Source organism: Muntiacus reevesi, chromosome 1, assembly GCF_963930625.1.
Source record: "Muntiacus reevesi chromosome 1, mMunRee1.1, whole genome shotgun sequence".
NCBI lineage: Eukaryota > Metazoa > Chordata > Mammalia > Artiodactyla > Cervidae > Muntiacus > Muntiacus reevesi.
The window spans coordinates 56,893,153-56,910,401 of record NC_089249.1 but is presented as its reverse complement, the minus strand read 5'-3'; the positions used below and the strand labels follow the sequence as shown (position 1 = coordinate 56,910,401).

Below are 17,249 nucleotides of genomic sequence, written 5' to 3'. Positions count from 1 at the left end.
GGTTAATTCAAGAGCGCCCCCAAATGGACTGTTAATGTCTAGTTCCCCTACAGCATCTCGAGGAAGCTGCACGCACACACACAACTATCTGGTCAGCCAAGAAAACTCATCCTTGTTCTGCCCTGACCCCTCCCAGCTATCGCCTTCTCCTCAGGCTGCGATGTCTAGAAACAGAGGTCCCCCTGTCAACTACAAGGCCTGATGGATGAAGATTTACTGAGGACCCAGACATGCCACACGTTATCTCCTCCCTGGAGGATCAGAAAGGCAGAGCAACTGTGTCACAGTCAGCAGCTGACTGGCTTCCCAAGTGGCTCAGCGGTGAGGAATTCATCTGCCAAGGCAGGAGATGTGGGTCCCATCCCTAGGTTGGAAAGATCCCCTGGAGAGGGAAATGGCAGCCCACTCCAGTATTCTTGCCTGGAGAATTCCATGGGCAGAGGGGCCTAGTGGGCTATATATAGTCCATGGGGTCACAAAAGAGTTGGACTCGACTTAGGGACTAAACAACAAAAGGTGACAGAAGATGGCAGCAGAATCCTGCCGCCTGCCCCGCCCCCTGCCCCCAGTCGCTCAGTTCAGTTCAGTCGCTCAGTCGTGTCCGACACTTTGCGACCCCAGGGACTGCAGCACACCAGGCCTCCCTGTCCATCACCAACTCTCGGATTTTACCCAAACTCATGTCCATCGAGTCGGTGATGCCATCCAACCATCTCATCCTCTGTCATCCCCTTCTCCTCCTGCTTTCAATCTTTCCCAGCATCAGGGTCTTTTCTAGTCAGTCATTTCTTCGTATCAGGTGGCCAAAGTATTGGAGTTTCAGCTTCAGCATCAGTCCTTCCAATGAATATTCAGGACTGATCTCCTTTAGGATGGACTGGTTGGGTCTCCTTGCAGTCCAAGGGGCTCTCACGAGTCTTCTCCAACACCACAGCTCAAAAGCATCATTCTTTGGTGCTCAGTCTCTCAGCCTCATTTTAATCCTGCTTCTCCCACCAGGACTGGGACCCTCTGGCTTGATGGCCCAGGCAGGCACTCAACAGAATTACAGGCAGGTCCCAAGGCAGAGGTTGAGGATATCACCTCCATGCACGTCTCCAGACGTGAAAACAACACAGATCTGGGTTTGTGCAGTGTTTTCCTCAAAGGCAACAATATGAAGGCTCCAAAAAGCCTTTGAGGATAGCTGCTGGGTACATCTTATCTCCTTCTGGCTTCTTTTTTCTTTTCTTCTCCATCCCTCCTTTGACCTTCTTTTCCTAGTCTTCGTCCATTCCCTGATCTACATTTTTCTTTCATAATTCAAGTGTGGTCTTCCCGTGTGGCTCAGCAGTAAGGAATCCACCTGCCAATGTAGGAGATTCAGTGGGTTTGATCCCTGGGATGGGAAGATCACCTGGAGAAGGAAATGGCAACCCACTCCAGTATTCTTGCCTGAAAAATCCCATGGACAGAGGAGCCTGATGGGCTATAGTCCATGGGGCTGCAAAAGAGTCAGACAACTTAGCAACTCAACAATAACAATAAATTCAAGTGTAACTTAAAGTGAAGTCCACAGACCTAAGTGTTACCTCATCTTGGCCTCTGACGCCTGGATACATGTGTCACATAAGGATGTAACCATGACCCAGATGGAGGTTGGAACCACTCAGCAACCAGCTGAATCCCTCTGGGGGTCTTCTCCAAGGACACCACCTGTTCTGACCTCTAGCTCCCTACATCAATTTTGCCGCTGTTCGAACTTCATATACATGGAGTCACAGTGTTCTTTTTGGGTTCGGGCTTCTTTTGGTCTGTATGTGTGTTTTTCACATATGAATGTGTGACAGTTTATGCATTCTATTGTTGATAGACATTTGGGTGATCTCCACTTTGGGGCTATTAAGAATCAAGTTGCCGTGTCTTTTGGAGCACACAACACGCAGCATTGCCAGATGTATATCTAGGATTGAGATTGCTGGGCACAGAATTTGCATATATTTTCCTTTAGTGGTTAACTGCCGGTTTTCCTAAATGGCTACATCACCTTATCCTTCCTCCTGCAGTGTGGGACAGTTCTGCATTCTCCACATCCCCATTGAGACTTCGTATTTACTGTCAGGACTTCGGTTTTAGCTGCTCTGGAGCGGGTGTGGAGGTCTCTCCCTGGGGCTTTGATTGGCGTTGCCCTAATAACTGACGGCGTCCAGCGCCATTCGTGTGCTCATCGGCCATCTGGATGGCCTCTTTCAGAAAGGATCTGTTCAAATCTTTCGCCAGTTTTTAAAACTGAGGTTGTCAGCCTCTAATCTTAATTAATTTGTAGGAGTTCCTTACATATTTCAGATATGAGTCCTTCAGCAAACCAGTGTATTTAAATATTTATTTATTTGGCTCTGTCGTGTCTTAGTTGTGGCACGTGGGCTCTAGTTCCCTGACCAGGGATCGAACCTGGGCCCTCTGCATTGGGGGCGCAGAGTCTTAGCCACTGGACCACAAGGGAAGTCCCCTTTTTCATTAATATTCTGTTTTTTAAAAAAATATTTATTCGTGTTTACTTATTTGACCACACTGGGTCTTAGTTGCAGCATGTGGGATCCAGTTCCCTGGCCAGGCATCAAACCCAGTGCCCCTGGATTGGGAGAATGAAGTCTTAGCCACCAGGGAAGTCCCTCTTTTTTTTTTAATATATTCTATTTTGATGAATAGAAATTCTAAATTTTAATAAAGCTGTATTTATCAACATTTTCATTGATTCATGGTCTATGTATGTGTATTGTTCAACTTAAAACATATTTGTCTACCTCAAGGTCATGAAGCCATTCCCTAATTTTTCTTCTAGAACATTACTGTTTCACTCTTCATATTTGATCTATGATCCATGGTGAATTAATTTTTTGTATATTGTGTGAGGCAGGGACCTAGGGTCATACTTTTCCATCTAGATAACCCACTGCCCGCCCCCCACTGAACTGAGATGGTGCCTTTATTACAAGTTGGGAGATCCTCATTCATAACTTTCATAATTAAATTCCCGAAGTATTCCACAAACTCTTCCCAATATAATTTTTAACAGAAGTTGATGGCTCTAAACTTCATTCAGAAGGGAGACTATGCAAGAAAAAGCAAGAAAATGTGTGAAAGAACAAGGAGAGTGGACTAGTTCTACTATCAAAACGTATTAGAAAGAAACGGGAATTAGAACGTGTGACTTGATGTGGACAAAGAGATTGATGGGACATAAAGGGCAGGGACAGGCCCATCCTGGAATTTGTCTCTTTGGTGATTTAGTTTCTGCCCCAAGGGGAGTTTTCCCATCCGTGGGTGGCCCTCACTCACCCTTGGGCCCTGTGATCACCAGGCTCCCCCTGCAGAACAGCTGTGGGACGGTGGGCACAATCCCCGAGGCTGGAAGGGCATTTCCAAACGCCCTCAAAAACAAACAAACCGACTTCCCTGTGGTCCAGCGGTTAAGAACCCGCCTTGCAACGCAGGTGATGCAGGTTCGACCCTGGGTGGGGAAACGATGACTCTACATGCAGCAGAGCAACGCAGCCCTTGCACCCCAACGACTGAGCCCACAGGACACAGTGAGGACTCCTTGTGCCGCAGCTAAGAACCGATGCAGCCAAATAAATAAAAAAGTGAATCAATATTCTAAAAAATAATAAACTGGCAAGGGTAGTACTACTACAGAAACTTAAGGAAAAAAACCCAACTGCGCTCTGGGAGATGGACAGCTGGGGCAGTGGCCTGACTTGGGCCCAGGGGGGCCAGCCAGGAGACTCTCCCTGGAGGAAGACTTCTCCATCAGGGCCTCCAGGACCCTGATGATTAGGATCAAGCCATAAGCTCTACCTGCCCCGCCAAGGATGGGCACTCAGAAGACAAGCCACAGAGAGGGAACCCGGGTGGGGTCAGCCCAGATTAACTGGCGGTGGACCCACTGGTGTTCCTCTGGGAAAAAAATGAAAATGGATCCCTACCCCTCCATGGACTTCCCCAGTGTCTCAGCAGTAAAGAACCTGCCTGCCAATGTAGGAGACCTGGGTTTGATCCCTGGGTTGGTAAGATCTGCTGGAGGAGGAAACAGCAACCCACTCCAATATTCTTGCCTGGGAAACCCCATGGACAGAGGAGCGTGGCGGGCCACAGTCCATGAGTTGGACTCAACTGAGCGACTAAACAACAAGCAACAACCCCTCCATGCTTGAGAACAAATTCCAGCTGGGTCAAAACCAAAACTCGAACACTGCCATCCCCTTGGCTGATGCCCTGGTTCAGGCCTCATGTCCACGCCTGGGCCTGGGCGACAGCTCTCAGAGGGCTCCCTGGGGCCAGAATGTCCCTCCTCTAGTGCGAGCGTCTCGCAGTGTAGAGCATTTTACTCTCTTACACAGTTGCAGAAGAAGCATGTCTGCAAGCGCCGAAAGTGACAGCACAGCGCCTGGTCACTCAGCGCGTGACCTTAGCTACTCTTCCCACCAGCAAAGCCCAGGAAGGCATGCACAGGGGCTGACACCACCTGGCAGCTCACCAACTGGCTGCATGAGTGAATAAACCAATGAATGCATTTTCTTTCTGCACACAAGACAACTTAGGCTCAGAGAGGGTAAGTGCCTTGCCCAAGGTCACACAGCTGTCTGTGGTGGAGATGACTGAGTTTCTAGAGTACGCCTGTCACATACCCGCAGGCCTCCAGACCGCCTGCCGGATTCTGAGGCCTTTGGGTTGCTTGTTTTTTGGCCACACCCTGCTGCATGCAGAACTTCCCCAGTGAGGCATCAAACCTGAGCCCTCAAGTGCAGAGCCATAACCACTGGACCACCAGGGAAGTCCTCTAAGGACTCTTGTTAACCAGTCCCTCTCTCTCTCCTCTTCCCTCCAGCAGGAACCCCTCTCAGATGCCCAGAACCGACTCCAAGGCCTCACCTGTGTGGTCACAAGTGCCTGAGCATCCTTCCCTTCTCCACCCCCCTCCTGGGGCCCACCTGTCCTAAGGGATTTCTGACCATGCCCTCCCCCAGCTGCCGGCTCACTTGCCCCAGAGCTCCTTCTGCCCTTCCAGTCATTCCAAACCCATCTAAGCATTTGTCACCATTTGGCAACCCACTCCAGTATTCTTGCCTGGAATATCCCATGCACAGAGGAGCCTGGTGGGCTACAGTCCATGGGGTCCCAAAGCAGCAGACACGACTTCGCGACTAAACAACATGTAAACACCTGAACAATATAAAAAAAAAGCCCTAGAACAAGAGTTTGTCTGTGTAGTGTCTGTGTTTGTCTGTGTAGAGTGTCTTTCTAACAGCAGGCCTTGCCTTCATGGATGAATGGTATATCCATATTTTTTATTGTTGTTTAGCTGCTAAGTGGTGGTGACTTTTTTTGATCCCATAGACTATAGCCCACCAAGCTCCTCTGTCCACTGGCATTTCCCAAGCAAAAATGCCATTCCCTTCTCCAGGGAATCTTCCCGACCCAGGGATCGAATCCGTGTCTCCTGCATTGGCAGGGGGATTCTTTACTGCTGAGTCACCAAGGGAGGCCCATGTCCATGTTCCGTTCAGTTCAGTTCAGTTCAGTTGCTCAGTCATGTCCGACTCTTTGCGACCCCATGAATCGATATTACTCAGACACAAAAGGAATGAAATTACGACACATGCTATAATGTGAGAGAACCTTGAAAACATTTGTCTAAGTGAAAGAAGCTGGACACAAAAAGTCACACATTGTGTGATCTCACTTCTATGAGGCACCTAGAGGAGTCAACTGAGAGAGACAGAAAACAGTCTGGTGTTTTCCAGGGGCTGGGGGAGGAGGATGGGGGAGTTGGTGTTTAGTGGGTACAGAGGTTTTATTGGGGATGATGACTGATGCTTTTGAACTGTGGTGTTGGAGAAGACTCTTAAGAGTCCCTTGGACTGCAAGGAGATCCAATCAGTCGATCCTAAAGGAGATCAGTCCTGGGTGTTCATTGGAAGGACTGATGTTGAAGCTGAAACTCCAATACTTTGGCCACCTGATGCAAAGAGCTGACTCATTGGAAAAGCCCCTGATGCTGGGAAAGATTGAAGGCAGGAGGAGAAGGGGACGACAGAGGATGAGATGGTTGGATGGCATCACCAACTCGATGGACATGGGTTTGAGTAAACTCCGGGAGTTGATGATGGACAGGGAGGCCGGCGTGCTGCGGTTCATGGGGTCGCAAAGAGTCGGACACAACTGAGCGACTGAACTGAACAATTTTGAGGTGGTGACAACTGCACGACATCATGAATGCATTTAATGCCACTGAGTAGTACACTTATGAATGGTTTGAAAACGGTTATTTATCATGCTATATATATACAAATATATATATATATATATCTCTTACCACCATAAAAAAGGAAAGAGGTTGACAGGTACTGTGAAGGGCTGGGAAGACAGTAGCACTCACCAAAGTGATCCTTCGATCTCTGTTCAGCCACACACCTGAAAGGAAGCACAGACACGTGGACTCAGCGTCGCTGGTCCCAAGTGGAGGGGGGTGGAGACACAGCTTGGTTCCCCAGGGACCCTGGGTCCTTCCAGCCAGGGCTCATCTCCTCTTCAGTCTGGGCCCGCAGGGACCATCCTGAGCACCCTCTCGGGCTTCCTCAGAGCAGAGCCTGCCCATAGATACCCTGCCATGGACTGGAGTGGCCCATGCAGGTGCCTCCAGGCCTTCCTGGAGGGAGTACAGAGTGACGGTGGTAGTGGTGGGAACAACTACCCACCTGGCGTCACAGTCTCATCTCTGGGAACCCCGAAACGTTCAGGGGGATCTTTATGTCCCAGGAAGTACCAAAGAGCTAAGAAGAACATCATCACTTGTTGGAGAGAAATCGAGCCAAAAAAGAAAGGTTGTGTGTCGGGGGGAGGCCTGGGTGGTCCCAGCTCCATCCGGGTTCTCTGCCCCAGTCCCTATGGGGGCCACCTATCCCCTGTGTGGCTCAGACGGTAAAGAATCTGTCTGCAATGCGGAAGGCCTGGGTTCGATCCCTGGGTGGGGAAGATCCCCTGGAGGAGGAAATGGCAACTCACTCCAGTGTTCTTGCCTGGAGACTCTCATGGACAGAGGAGCCTGGTGGGCTGCAGTCCATGGGGTCGCTAAGAGTGTGTCAGGACTGAGCGACTGAGAACAGCACAGAACAGCGACAAGTGACCCAGTATTCCTGCCTGGGCAATGTCCCCTCAAGGAAGGGCTGCAGGGGTCAGGACGGCAGCGCCATCAGCTCACTCCCAGCTATTCTGTCACACGTGTCCATGTCCCCAGCATGAGGCGCAGCCACCTCATGCCTGCCTAGGAGACTCTCCAAGACCAATAGGAATTAAATCAACAGTTGGAGAAAAAAAGAAAGAAGTGGAAGAACATAAAAAGAGAAAGATAACTGCTGAAGAAAAGCACAAAGAATGGGCTCAGAAAAAGAATGAACAGGTTTTTACAGTGGGAATTCTTATCCAGAACCAGCCTTTTATAACCCAATTCCATGAAAACTGAATCCCATGCCCCGCCCCCCCAAAGAAGTGAAGGATCTCTCAGGATAGAAGGATAAGAGGCCGTGATAAGCCAGCCACATGGGTCATCCTCTCTGGTAGGGCATAAAGCTAGAAGCAATCTTTGCCTTGGACCTCTGTGCAGAATACAAAGATAATAGATGTAGGAAATTACATGCTTTTACCTGGAGCTATTTAAATTTAAAATCAGAATTTTTTTTTTTACTGCTCAGTTATTAGTAGTGCAACATTTTGATGGATAATTGATAAGCTCAAGTTTTTGCATTTGTATACGGAGTCCTTAGAGTTAATTGAGGACACTCTAAAAAATGAAAACATTTTCATTTGTATAAATGCTTCAAGGTTGATCTTGGCATATTATTCAGCAAGATAAGTGACTGAATATCTAACAATCATTTGTATTTAGCTTATATTAAAACTACCCTTTAATACCAATAAAAGAAACACTTTTTCATGTGATCTTTCATACTAAAAAAAAAAAAAAAGAAAGGGCTGTCGGGTGTCAGGGAGGGTACAGAATCTCAGAGCCTGGAGGCAGCCTGATCTAAGTAGTGCAGGGCCTGAGTAGGGGAGAGAATGCAGTGACATGGGCCACCCCACAGACGCGCTGCCTGAGAGAAGCAAGGCCGTCTCCTCCTTCACACACGCCTTTGCGCAAACACCACGCTCCCAGCCAGGCCTCCGGGACCTTTCTTCACACCCGACCTCCCTGCACAGATGACCGCAGATGATTTCTTTCTCTCCCTTCTTCCCAGAAATTTCTAATGCGTTCTGTCATCTACCCTCTGTGCTTCTTTCCTCCGCTAGGTCACAGCTTCCATGAGGACAAGGGGATTTGGTCTCTTTGTTTGTCCACAGCTGATTTTTCAAATGGATTTTTGCCTGCCCTGGGTCTGCGTCGTGCACTTGACTTTGGTTGTGGGGGCTGCCCTTCGCGGTGGTGTGGGCTTCTCACTGCCGTGGCTTCTCTTGATGAGGAGCGCGGGCTCACGGGCTCCGTTGCCCCTCGCCGAGCGGAGGCTACCAGGATCAGGGATGGAACCTGTGTCCCCTGCTTGGCAGGTGGATTCTTAACCACTGGCCCACCAGGGCAGTCCCACAGCTAATTGTTGGTAGGGGTTCTTGGGCATTTGTGACTCAAAATACTTAGAAGGAGCATGTAATTGGAAGACTCTCTGGTCACTGTGCTACTAAATCACCACTGTCTGATGTAACCACGGCCAAGGCCTCTGGGCTGCCTTCAGCTCTGGCCACGACCTCCCTGCACAGATGACCGGCTCTGCTGCGTGTGCAGGACTGGAGCTGACCCCCGGGCCCCCTGGCCTCCAGGCTCTCTGCCCTCCTCCCTCCTCCAAGCCTGAGCTTCTACTGCTCAGAGGATGTGAAAAGACTTAAAAGGCGGGGGGGGGGGGGGCGTTTATCTTGGAGGTGGGGTAACCTCCAAGGTACTGGGGACCCCACAGTGCTGTTTTCTCTGCCCTGAGGCCCTGCTCCTCCTTGAGGTCGTTTCCGTCTCTTCCAACCCTCGCCGCCAGCTGACACCCGCCCCGCCTGGGCACTCCCGCACCTGTCTGCTTTTCTGCCTGCCTCTCCTCTGACAGTGACCTTTGTGAGGGCAGGAACAGTGTTTCTCAGACCAGTGGGCCACAGCAGCTGTCACTTAAATAAGGAGTCCAAGTACCAGGTCCAAGAGCAAGTGGCCCCGGCATCCCTGGTCATGAAAGAGACTGGTGCGTGGTGCTCTCTCAGTGAGAGTCCGATCCCACAGTCCGCATGTGCCAGCAGCCCTGAGCAGGGCTTTGTGCCAATTCACCTCATTTAATTCCCTCAACAACCACACAGAGGTAGACGCCAGCATCTGTTTTACTGAGAAGGAACCAGGGAGGGTTGAGGTTGAGCTCGGCCTGGCGGCTGGAACCCCTCAGGCTGGCCCAGTCCCTGACTTGTGAGGGACGCCCCCCCGCCCCCAAGGGTTTAGAAATCCCTGGAAAGTTGCATGAAATGTACATTTCATAAGAAAATAATTTTGAAGGCAGGAGACGCTATGAGAACCCTAGACTCCCCCCCTTCCTGCAACAGCCGACAGTTTGAGACTGCGCCACGGTGATATAATACAACACATTTTTTAGTCCTGCTCTTTGGCTCCTGGCCAGAGCTCCTAGAAACTGTCACTTCCTGAAGCGGGAGAAATGCTAGGGGCATCTTTTGTCCTAACACTTGGTCTCTGACACAGAACTCCTAAATCTCTTGGGATTTCCTGGGCAATAGCTGGGTCTTTTGTTCAAATGGGGTGATCCTGGGTGGTTCTTGGAAGGCTTTAGGATAGGGGCTGGTCACCAGGAAGATCAAGCCATGATTAGGAGTTGGAACTTTCAGCCCCACCCCAGTCCTTCCGGGAAAAGAGAGGGACTAGAGGCTGAATTGGAGAAAGCAATGGCACCCCACTCCAGTACTCTTGCCTGGAAAATCCCATGCATGGAGGAGCCTGGTGGGCTGCAGTCCATGGGGTTGCTAAGAGTCTGACACAACTGAGTGACTTCACTTTCACTTTTCACTTTCATGCATTAGAGAAGGAAATGGTAACCCACTCCAGTGTTCTGGCCTGGAGAATCCCAGGGACGGCGGAGCCTGGTGGGCTGCCGTCTATGGGGTCGCACAGAGTCGGACACGACTGAAGCGACTTAGCAGCAGCAGCAGCAGTAGCAGCAAAGGCTGAATTAACAATCAATGATGCATGCCTATGGGGTAAAGCCCCATAGAAATCTCTGAGTTTAGAGAGCTTTCAGGAGGTGTTGGGAAGGTGGCGCACCCCTCCCTCTCTCTGCTGGGACCTGCCAAGGTTATGGACTCAAACACCCACAGGAGCTGGGCAGAGTGGGTGCTGCACCCACCAGCACATAGCGGAGCCTCTGTCCAGCTGCTGTTGCCTATATGGAAGGTGTCGCCAGGTCTTTCCGTTTTTCAAAAGAAAACCTCCCTGATGGTCCAGTGGCTAAGACTCTGCTCCCAACGCCAGGGAGCCCGGGTTTGATCCTCGGTTGGGGAACTAGATCCCACACTCCACAGCTAAGAGTTCTCATGCCACAACTAAATATCCCACGTGCCGCAACTAAAACCTGGCATAGCCAAATAAATGAACAAAAAGAAACTGGAACTCTCCATTTTCACACACAATCTTTCTATTCTAAATACGAGCGACCTATTCAAAATGCCCCTCATGTCAAATTTTTGTGCTTCAAGTGCACAAGTCAAAGCAAATCACGCTTGCAGCCCCAGGGCAGCCCAGCTAGTGACCGAGTCAGAGCTGCAGCGGCCGAGTCCTGACACGGGGCTGTCCGTGGTCACGAAAACCACCCAGAGCAGGACTCTCCCCACCTCCCGCCAACTGAGCTTGTTTCTAGACGGCCTGGGCCAGGGCGTGACAGGAACGCAGATAAGAGGCAGATAAAATCGGAGCTGGCCTCCCTCCTCACCCTGCTTGCTGCCTCCTGCTTTTCCCAGAAGCCCAATCAAGCTCCTGCCTCAAGCCTTTCCTGGAGGTTTCCCTGTATCACTGGGTTCAGAGATCACCTTCTCCACGAGGTCAACCCAGGCCCTTCTATTGAAGACAGCAAAGGACAAGCTCGGCCCCAACTCTGGCCTTCTTCCTCGCAGTTTGTTTTTTTTTTCCTAGAGTGCTCTCATCTCAGGCTCTGGGAAGACTTGGGGAGAGAGACAGGGCCACACACGGGCCAAGGAATGCCTGAGGCCACCAGAAGCCAGGAGAGAGGCTCGGACAGCGTGTCACAGCCCTGCCAACACTCTGATCTTGGCTTCTGGCCTCAAACTGTAAGAATAAATGTCTGCTGTGTAGGCCGTCCCGTCTGTGGGGCTTTGTATCGGCAGCCCTAGGAAAGAAACACACATCCTGGGGGTTGGGTTGGATGATGGGGGTGTGACCTGCTCCAGAATGCAGTGGGGGGCTGTCAGGGGGTCAGGACTCAGGAGGAGCCTGGGACACCAGCTCCCCGGGGTCACCCTGTCTGGTTGGGTCTGGGAGGCTGCTTGGTCTGCTTTTAGGTTAACGCCGGGCCTCAAAGGGGCACACTTCTGTGGAGGGGCTTGTCCCAACACAGCCATCCAGCCACCTGCCCACTGCCCAGGATGCCTCTCTCCTCTGCTCCCACCCCCTTGATATCTGGCTCAGCATCTGCTCACCATCTCACGTGACCCCGGGCTGCCCTAATCGGCTTCTCCAGCCTCGCCAGGTGCCCTATTTTATTCCAGATTAGCCCACTTCTGCCATCAGGGGAGCTGGAGCCCATAGGCCTCTGCCTTCCACCTCCCTTCTCCATGATGGATTTGCAGGGAGGGACAGAGATGGTGACTAAGACAAGACCAGGTTGCAAACCCCTCAGGTATATTCCCCTTGACCTAAGTTCGGTTGGCAACGTCTGAGAAAAACTACAGCACAGCAGGCTCTTCCCTGGTGGTTCGGGGGTTAAGGCACCACGCTCCCACCGCAGGGGGCACAGGTTCTATTCCTGGTGGGCAGGACAGCGTTGTGCCTCGACAGTGAGCCCCCAGACCCCTGACCAAGTTCCCCACAGGATGTGGCTTTCCGGGATGTGCGGCAGCCATCTGACCTAGCACAAGCTGCTTGGCCCTTCCGAGTCTCCGTTCCTCCTGCTTTAAATGGGATGAGTATAGGGCAGTGGGCATGGCAACCCATTCCAGTATTCTTGCCTGGAGAACCCCATAGACAAAGGAGCCTGGTGGGCTATAGTGCACGGGGTTGCAAAGAGTCAGACACAACTGAAGCAACTTAGCACGCATAAGTCAGTAGGAGAATTAAAGGAGGTACTTTTGCAAAGCACTTAGGATCACGCCTGGTCCAGAGCAAGCAGCAGTAAAGCTTAGCCACTGTCATTCCTCAGAAAGGACAGTGTCCATAAGCAACAGCCTTGAACAGCGAGTCCCTTACCCGTGGCCACCTGTGTCGTTCCTCTCTGCAGGAGATGCTTCCCACATGCCTCGCCCACGTCGCTGTTGTTTTTCAGGAACCTGAGGAAGAGGGGACACTGGATGCCTGGGGTGGGGGTGGGGGGCCAGGCGAAAGGAGAGGAAGGTGGGGAAAGGCCACTCGCCAAGGACACGCGCCTGTACCAACAGGGATGTCTGCGTCAGTGTTGTGTGAGTGTCTCTGTCTCTGTGTGTGTGGGTACCAGGCGTGGCAAAGAGCTTGTGGAGGGGTGGGGTGAAGGGCACGGCCGCTGTAACATGAGCTCTAGGCTCTCTCTAGCAAAGAGCTTGTGTCGGGTGAATGAGGGCAGATAAAGGCCCAGCTGGGGTGGTGAAGGAATGCCAGGTGAGCACACAGAGACTGGCTTGCTGCAGATTTGGGACTAGGAGATGGAGCTTCCTCCGGGCCCCAGAGACTTGCCCCCTCAGTGGTCCATAGCTCCCCCAGGTCTCTGACCCCCACTGGTCCTACCCGCCACTCACCACTGCAGCATCTCTTCCAGGCTGACCACCTGCGTAGGCTTCCTGGAGGCCTCCACCTGCAGCACGTGCTCTATGGCCCTCCGCTTGTAGGTCAGCAAGTTGTCCATCTCCTAAATGCCCATGGGTTCTGCTGGGTGGGTGGGGACCCAGGACCTCTCCCAGCCCCACCCTCCACTCAGCGGCACACCCTCTTAGCCTGAGAGGACTCTGAACCCGAGAGAGGCAGGGTCAGCCCTGTGACCCGGAGCAAGTGGTCCGCCTCGGTCACAGCCACCCAGCCGAGCCTGCAGCCCGGGAGAGCTGGAGGGGTCGGGCCGAAGACGGAGGGGAAGGGAGAGCTCTGGTAACTGCCTAGTGCTTTGGAAGGTGCACTATTAGGGTCCAATCGAATGGCAGTTTCATCTGCTCTAATTGACACTCTCATGCTACCTGGTGGAGAGGAACTGGCCGAGCGGGTACAGCCCGGGGAGGACAGCTGGGTATAGCTGGGCATTTCCAGCCCAGCTCACGCTCAGCACAGCCTGGCCTCGTCCAAGGTCCACTGCCTGGAGTAGCAATGGGAAGTGACATCCCCATCCACCCCCGGAAGAGGCAGGAGACGGGGAGGAGCAAGGAGTCACCAGAAACTCCTGAGGAAGCCCCTCCTCCCCCCACCCCGGGCACGGTGCTTGTCAGCTCAGTGGGTGAAACCAATACGGATGCCAGAGTGGTGGTGACCACGGTCTCGGAGATCCTCACTGTAACCCACGACTCTCCACTCACGCAATGCACACTTATTGAGCACTTACTGTGTGCCGGGACTGGGCGTGTGGTGGTAAAGAGACAGCTGTGATTCTTGCCCTTAAGGAATCTGTGGGCATCTTATGGACAAGAAAACTGAAACTGATGACGGAGCTGTGTGAGGCTAAGCCCTCAGGAACAGAAAGACTCCTGTCAGAGCTGGAGGGTGCCTCCTCATCGTCTACTCCAGGGAACCTCAATCTTCCTGGTACCAGGGACCAGTTTTCATGGAAGACAATTTTTCCTCGGACCAGGGCGGGGGAGGGAGCCGGTGTCGGGATGAGTCAAGTGCTTTACAATTGCTGTGCACTTCATGTCTATTATTACTACCGCAGCTCCACCTCAGATCATCTGGCATTAGGTCCCAGAGGCTGCGGACCCCTGCCCTAGTCCAGCCTCCTCATTTTACAGGTGAGGAAACTGAGGCCCAGAGAAGCAGAGTGACCTGCCCGGAGTCACAAAGCAGGAAAATAGCAGAGCCAGGACTCAGACATAGAGACAGCCCTGGTGGTCGTCACTGGTGGTGCTGGCGAGAGGGGCAACGCTTTGCCCATCAGGCCACACTCAGGCCTCCTGTGTGCAGTTGTGCGACGCGTGCACACCTCGAGGGCACTTGAGTGCAGGTGGGCCCATTCAACTAGGGTTTCCTCAGCCCACTGCTCCTGCCCTCTCCCACCCCTGCCGTTGTGATCAACCTGGCCTTCTGCAGACTCCAGGCCACAAGCAGGGCCTCCGAGGATGACACGGGCCCATGACCCTGTTTGCTGCCTGCTCCGAGGGAATAGGTAGCACAACCCTGCCCTTGGTGGCGGGGGGGGGGGGGGGGGGGACCCTGAACCCTCCTGTCCACCGTCTGCCACCTCCTCCTGCCTCCCTGGTATCCGCCAAAGGGGGCAGGGCTGAGGACACTACCTGGGACCCAGGTCCCCAGCGACACGGTGCGTGCAAGCCCTGTCCTTACATTCATGTCCAGGACAACTGGTAAGGCGTCCAGCAAGATGAGCTTGTCCACCATCTCGGGGAAGATACAGGAAAACTGTGACGTGGCACAGAAGAAAGGAAGCATGAGGAGGAGAGGAAGGAGGAGAAGGACTCAGACTGTCCCCTGGGGACACTGGCGCTTGGGTGGGGACAGGGTACTGACCACTAGGCCACCGGGAATCTCCTACCCTTTCAGGGCACCTTTCTCTCCCCTCCCGGACAGTCCACACCCAGCATCAACCCCGGTGACCGCGGGATTCTCCAGGGTTCTCTGCGACAGAGGGGATGGGCAGTGTGGAAACACTTACCTCCATCAGGAATGTCCTCACAATAGTGATTATCATGGGTCCTTCCAAAGGGAGCTGGCACAAACCACTAATGGGCGGCCTGAAACTCACTACCCCTTCCTCCTCTCCCCATCCCACCGGGAGGAGAGGCCAGAGGTGGTCATTGCAAAGCCATCTACTCACCATTCCACCCACAGTGGCACCTGGGGGACAAAAGAGTAGTTGGCGGATATTCCCCAGCTCTCCCCAAGTCCTACCAAGACTCCTTCCCAGAGGTGGACCTCCCCCTAGCCAGGGCCCCCAGCTCCTGTCTCCCACCAGCAGGCAGGGCTCTGCATTCACCATCAAACGTGAGGCTCCCTCTCTGGGGCCACGTGGCCCCTGCATCAGACCTGACTCTCTTTCCCTTCTCAAATCAGGAGACAACAGCCATCCATGCAGTTGCCTGAGGCCACTGGGCATGGCACCAACTCCTTTATGTCTCCTTGCAGTTCCCAGGGGTGCAGGAGAAAGGTACCTGTATACTAGTCCTCTCCCTCTCAGCCCCACAGCTTGAGACCAGTCACATCCTGGCAAAGTGTACTCACCAAAACTATGGCCCAGGAGGGAAAACCGGTTCCATTTCTGGGCTGAAAACACATGGAGCCAGGTCGGGGTGGGCCCAGCCTCCCCCACCTGCCCTCAGCCTCGCAGTCCCTGTGCCCTGGGATGCTCCACTCAGGAAACACCCTGAAAGGGCCCCCAGGGCCACTGAGGGGTTGGAACTCATGGGAAAAAGCGCGCTTTCTCCAGCTTGCGCAAGTCACCCATGAGTTGCTGGCAGAATTGGGGCCAGGCCCTAAAGCATTCTCAGGCCAGCGTTCCCTACTCCATCCCACCCTCAACCCCTACAGACAAACACACAGGCTCTGTCTCTTGCTTACCTGCTGCAACTCTCCGGACCTCACTCACAAAGTTTTGATGGTAATATGGGAAACCTCGGCTGTAGTGGGATGAGAGCCCATGACCCCCGAAGTCCATGGCAATATAATGAAAGTCTGAGACAGAGGGAGAGGGTGAGGGGGTGCATCCAGGTTAGCCATCTCCCCCCACTCCTGATTCTCCTGCAGACTTGCTGCCTCACCCCGTTGGCTTCTCTTCAGCCCCCAGGCCTACCCTTCGGGAGAAGAGGGATGAGTCTGTCAAAGGAGTTGGCATTGTCCAGCCAGCCGTGAAGGCAGAGAACCGGGGCGGCTTGATGGGAGCCCCAGGCTTTGGCCGCAATGTGGCCCCAGGGAACAGCAAGCTTCAGCTCTGAGATGAGACCTGAAATAAAGAGAGCCGGATGTGGGTGTGGGGCTACACGGAGGAGGGAGAGGCAAGATGGGTCTTCTGGGTGAAGTAAAACCTTGGGACATTCTAAAACAGTAGAATTTTCTAGAATAAGTTGGGGGTGGGGGTTAGCTAGGCCTGGGCTCTGTAACTTATGGCTGTGCGACCTGGAGCAAGTTACTAAAACCTCTTGACCCAGTTTTCTTTCCTGTAAAACTGGAGTAAACAGAGTAATACGCAATGGCCAAGGTTTTCTAAGTCCTCGCGGAAGGCCCGATGGGGTGGCCCATCTCCCCACATCTTCACAGTAAGTTCGAGCACTCTCGCCCTCCCTTCTCAAACCCAGAAACTGAGGCACAGGGAGGTGCAGCCCACGCCCTAGGTCACACAAAGGCAATCAGGTGGAGCGCGGATTCAGTGCGGGCAGCGCGACCCCAGGCCCCTTGCCCTGACCCCCGGGGCACGGGCCCGCTCAGGTCCTGCTGCATCCTCCATCGCCAGGGCTGACCTTTTCACCCGCAGGCGCTCCTGGCCAGGCCTGAGACCCGCGTGCCCCCAGAGCCCCCGCGAGCTTGCTTCTCTAGCTTGGGGCTCCCGGAATCCTGAGCGACCACGTGCGACCCGTTCCCGGGGCCCCACCCTCGCGCAGGTGGGACTGGGCCTGCTCCGCAGGCTGCAGACGAGGACGCGCCACCGCCGGGAGGGCGGCATGCCCACCCCGCTTCCGCGGTCCCAAGCAGGTCGGTGCCTCGCCCATCCCACTCCGGTCTAGGGAGCCCGGGATTGCGGAGGCTCACCCATCGTCCGCGTCCCAAGGTCTCACGGAGGCCGTCACTCCAGCTAAGTCCCGCACCCGGCGACAGGTGTCTGTCTCCTCCTGGCTCTGGC

General features: G+C 53.4%; 1 protein-coding gene across 1 annotated transcript in view; it reads right to left on the bottom strand.

Moving 5' to 3' along the window:
* SERHL2 (serine hydrolase like 2) overlaps positions 1-17,249 on the bottom strand; it is a 20,988-nt gene extending 3,739 nt beyond the window's left edge. Inside the window, exons 1-9 of the mRNA XM_065944998.1 lie at positions 17,159-17,249; positions 16,206-16,355; positions 15,974-16,087; positions 15,638-15,679; positions 15,234-15,253; positions 14,744-14,818; positions 13,003-13,112; positions 12,482-12,561; positions 6,419-6,453 (exon numbers count right to left, since the gene is read on the bottom strand). Of these exons, the coding sequence (XP_065801070.1) occupies positions 6,419-6,453; positions 12,482-12,561; positions 13,003-13,112; positions 14,744-14,818; positions 15,234-15,253; positions 15,638-15,679; positions 15,974-16,087; positions 16,206-16,355; positions 17,159-17,162 (630 nt within the window). The 5' untranslated portion in view covers positions 17,163-17,249. The remainder of the gene's footprint in view (positions 1-6,418; positions 6,454-12,481; positions 12,562-13,002; positions 13,113-14,743; positions 14,819-15,233; positions 15,254-15,637; positions 15,680-15,973; positions 16,088-16,205; positions 16,356-17,158) is intronic.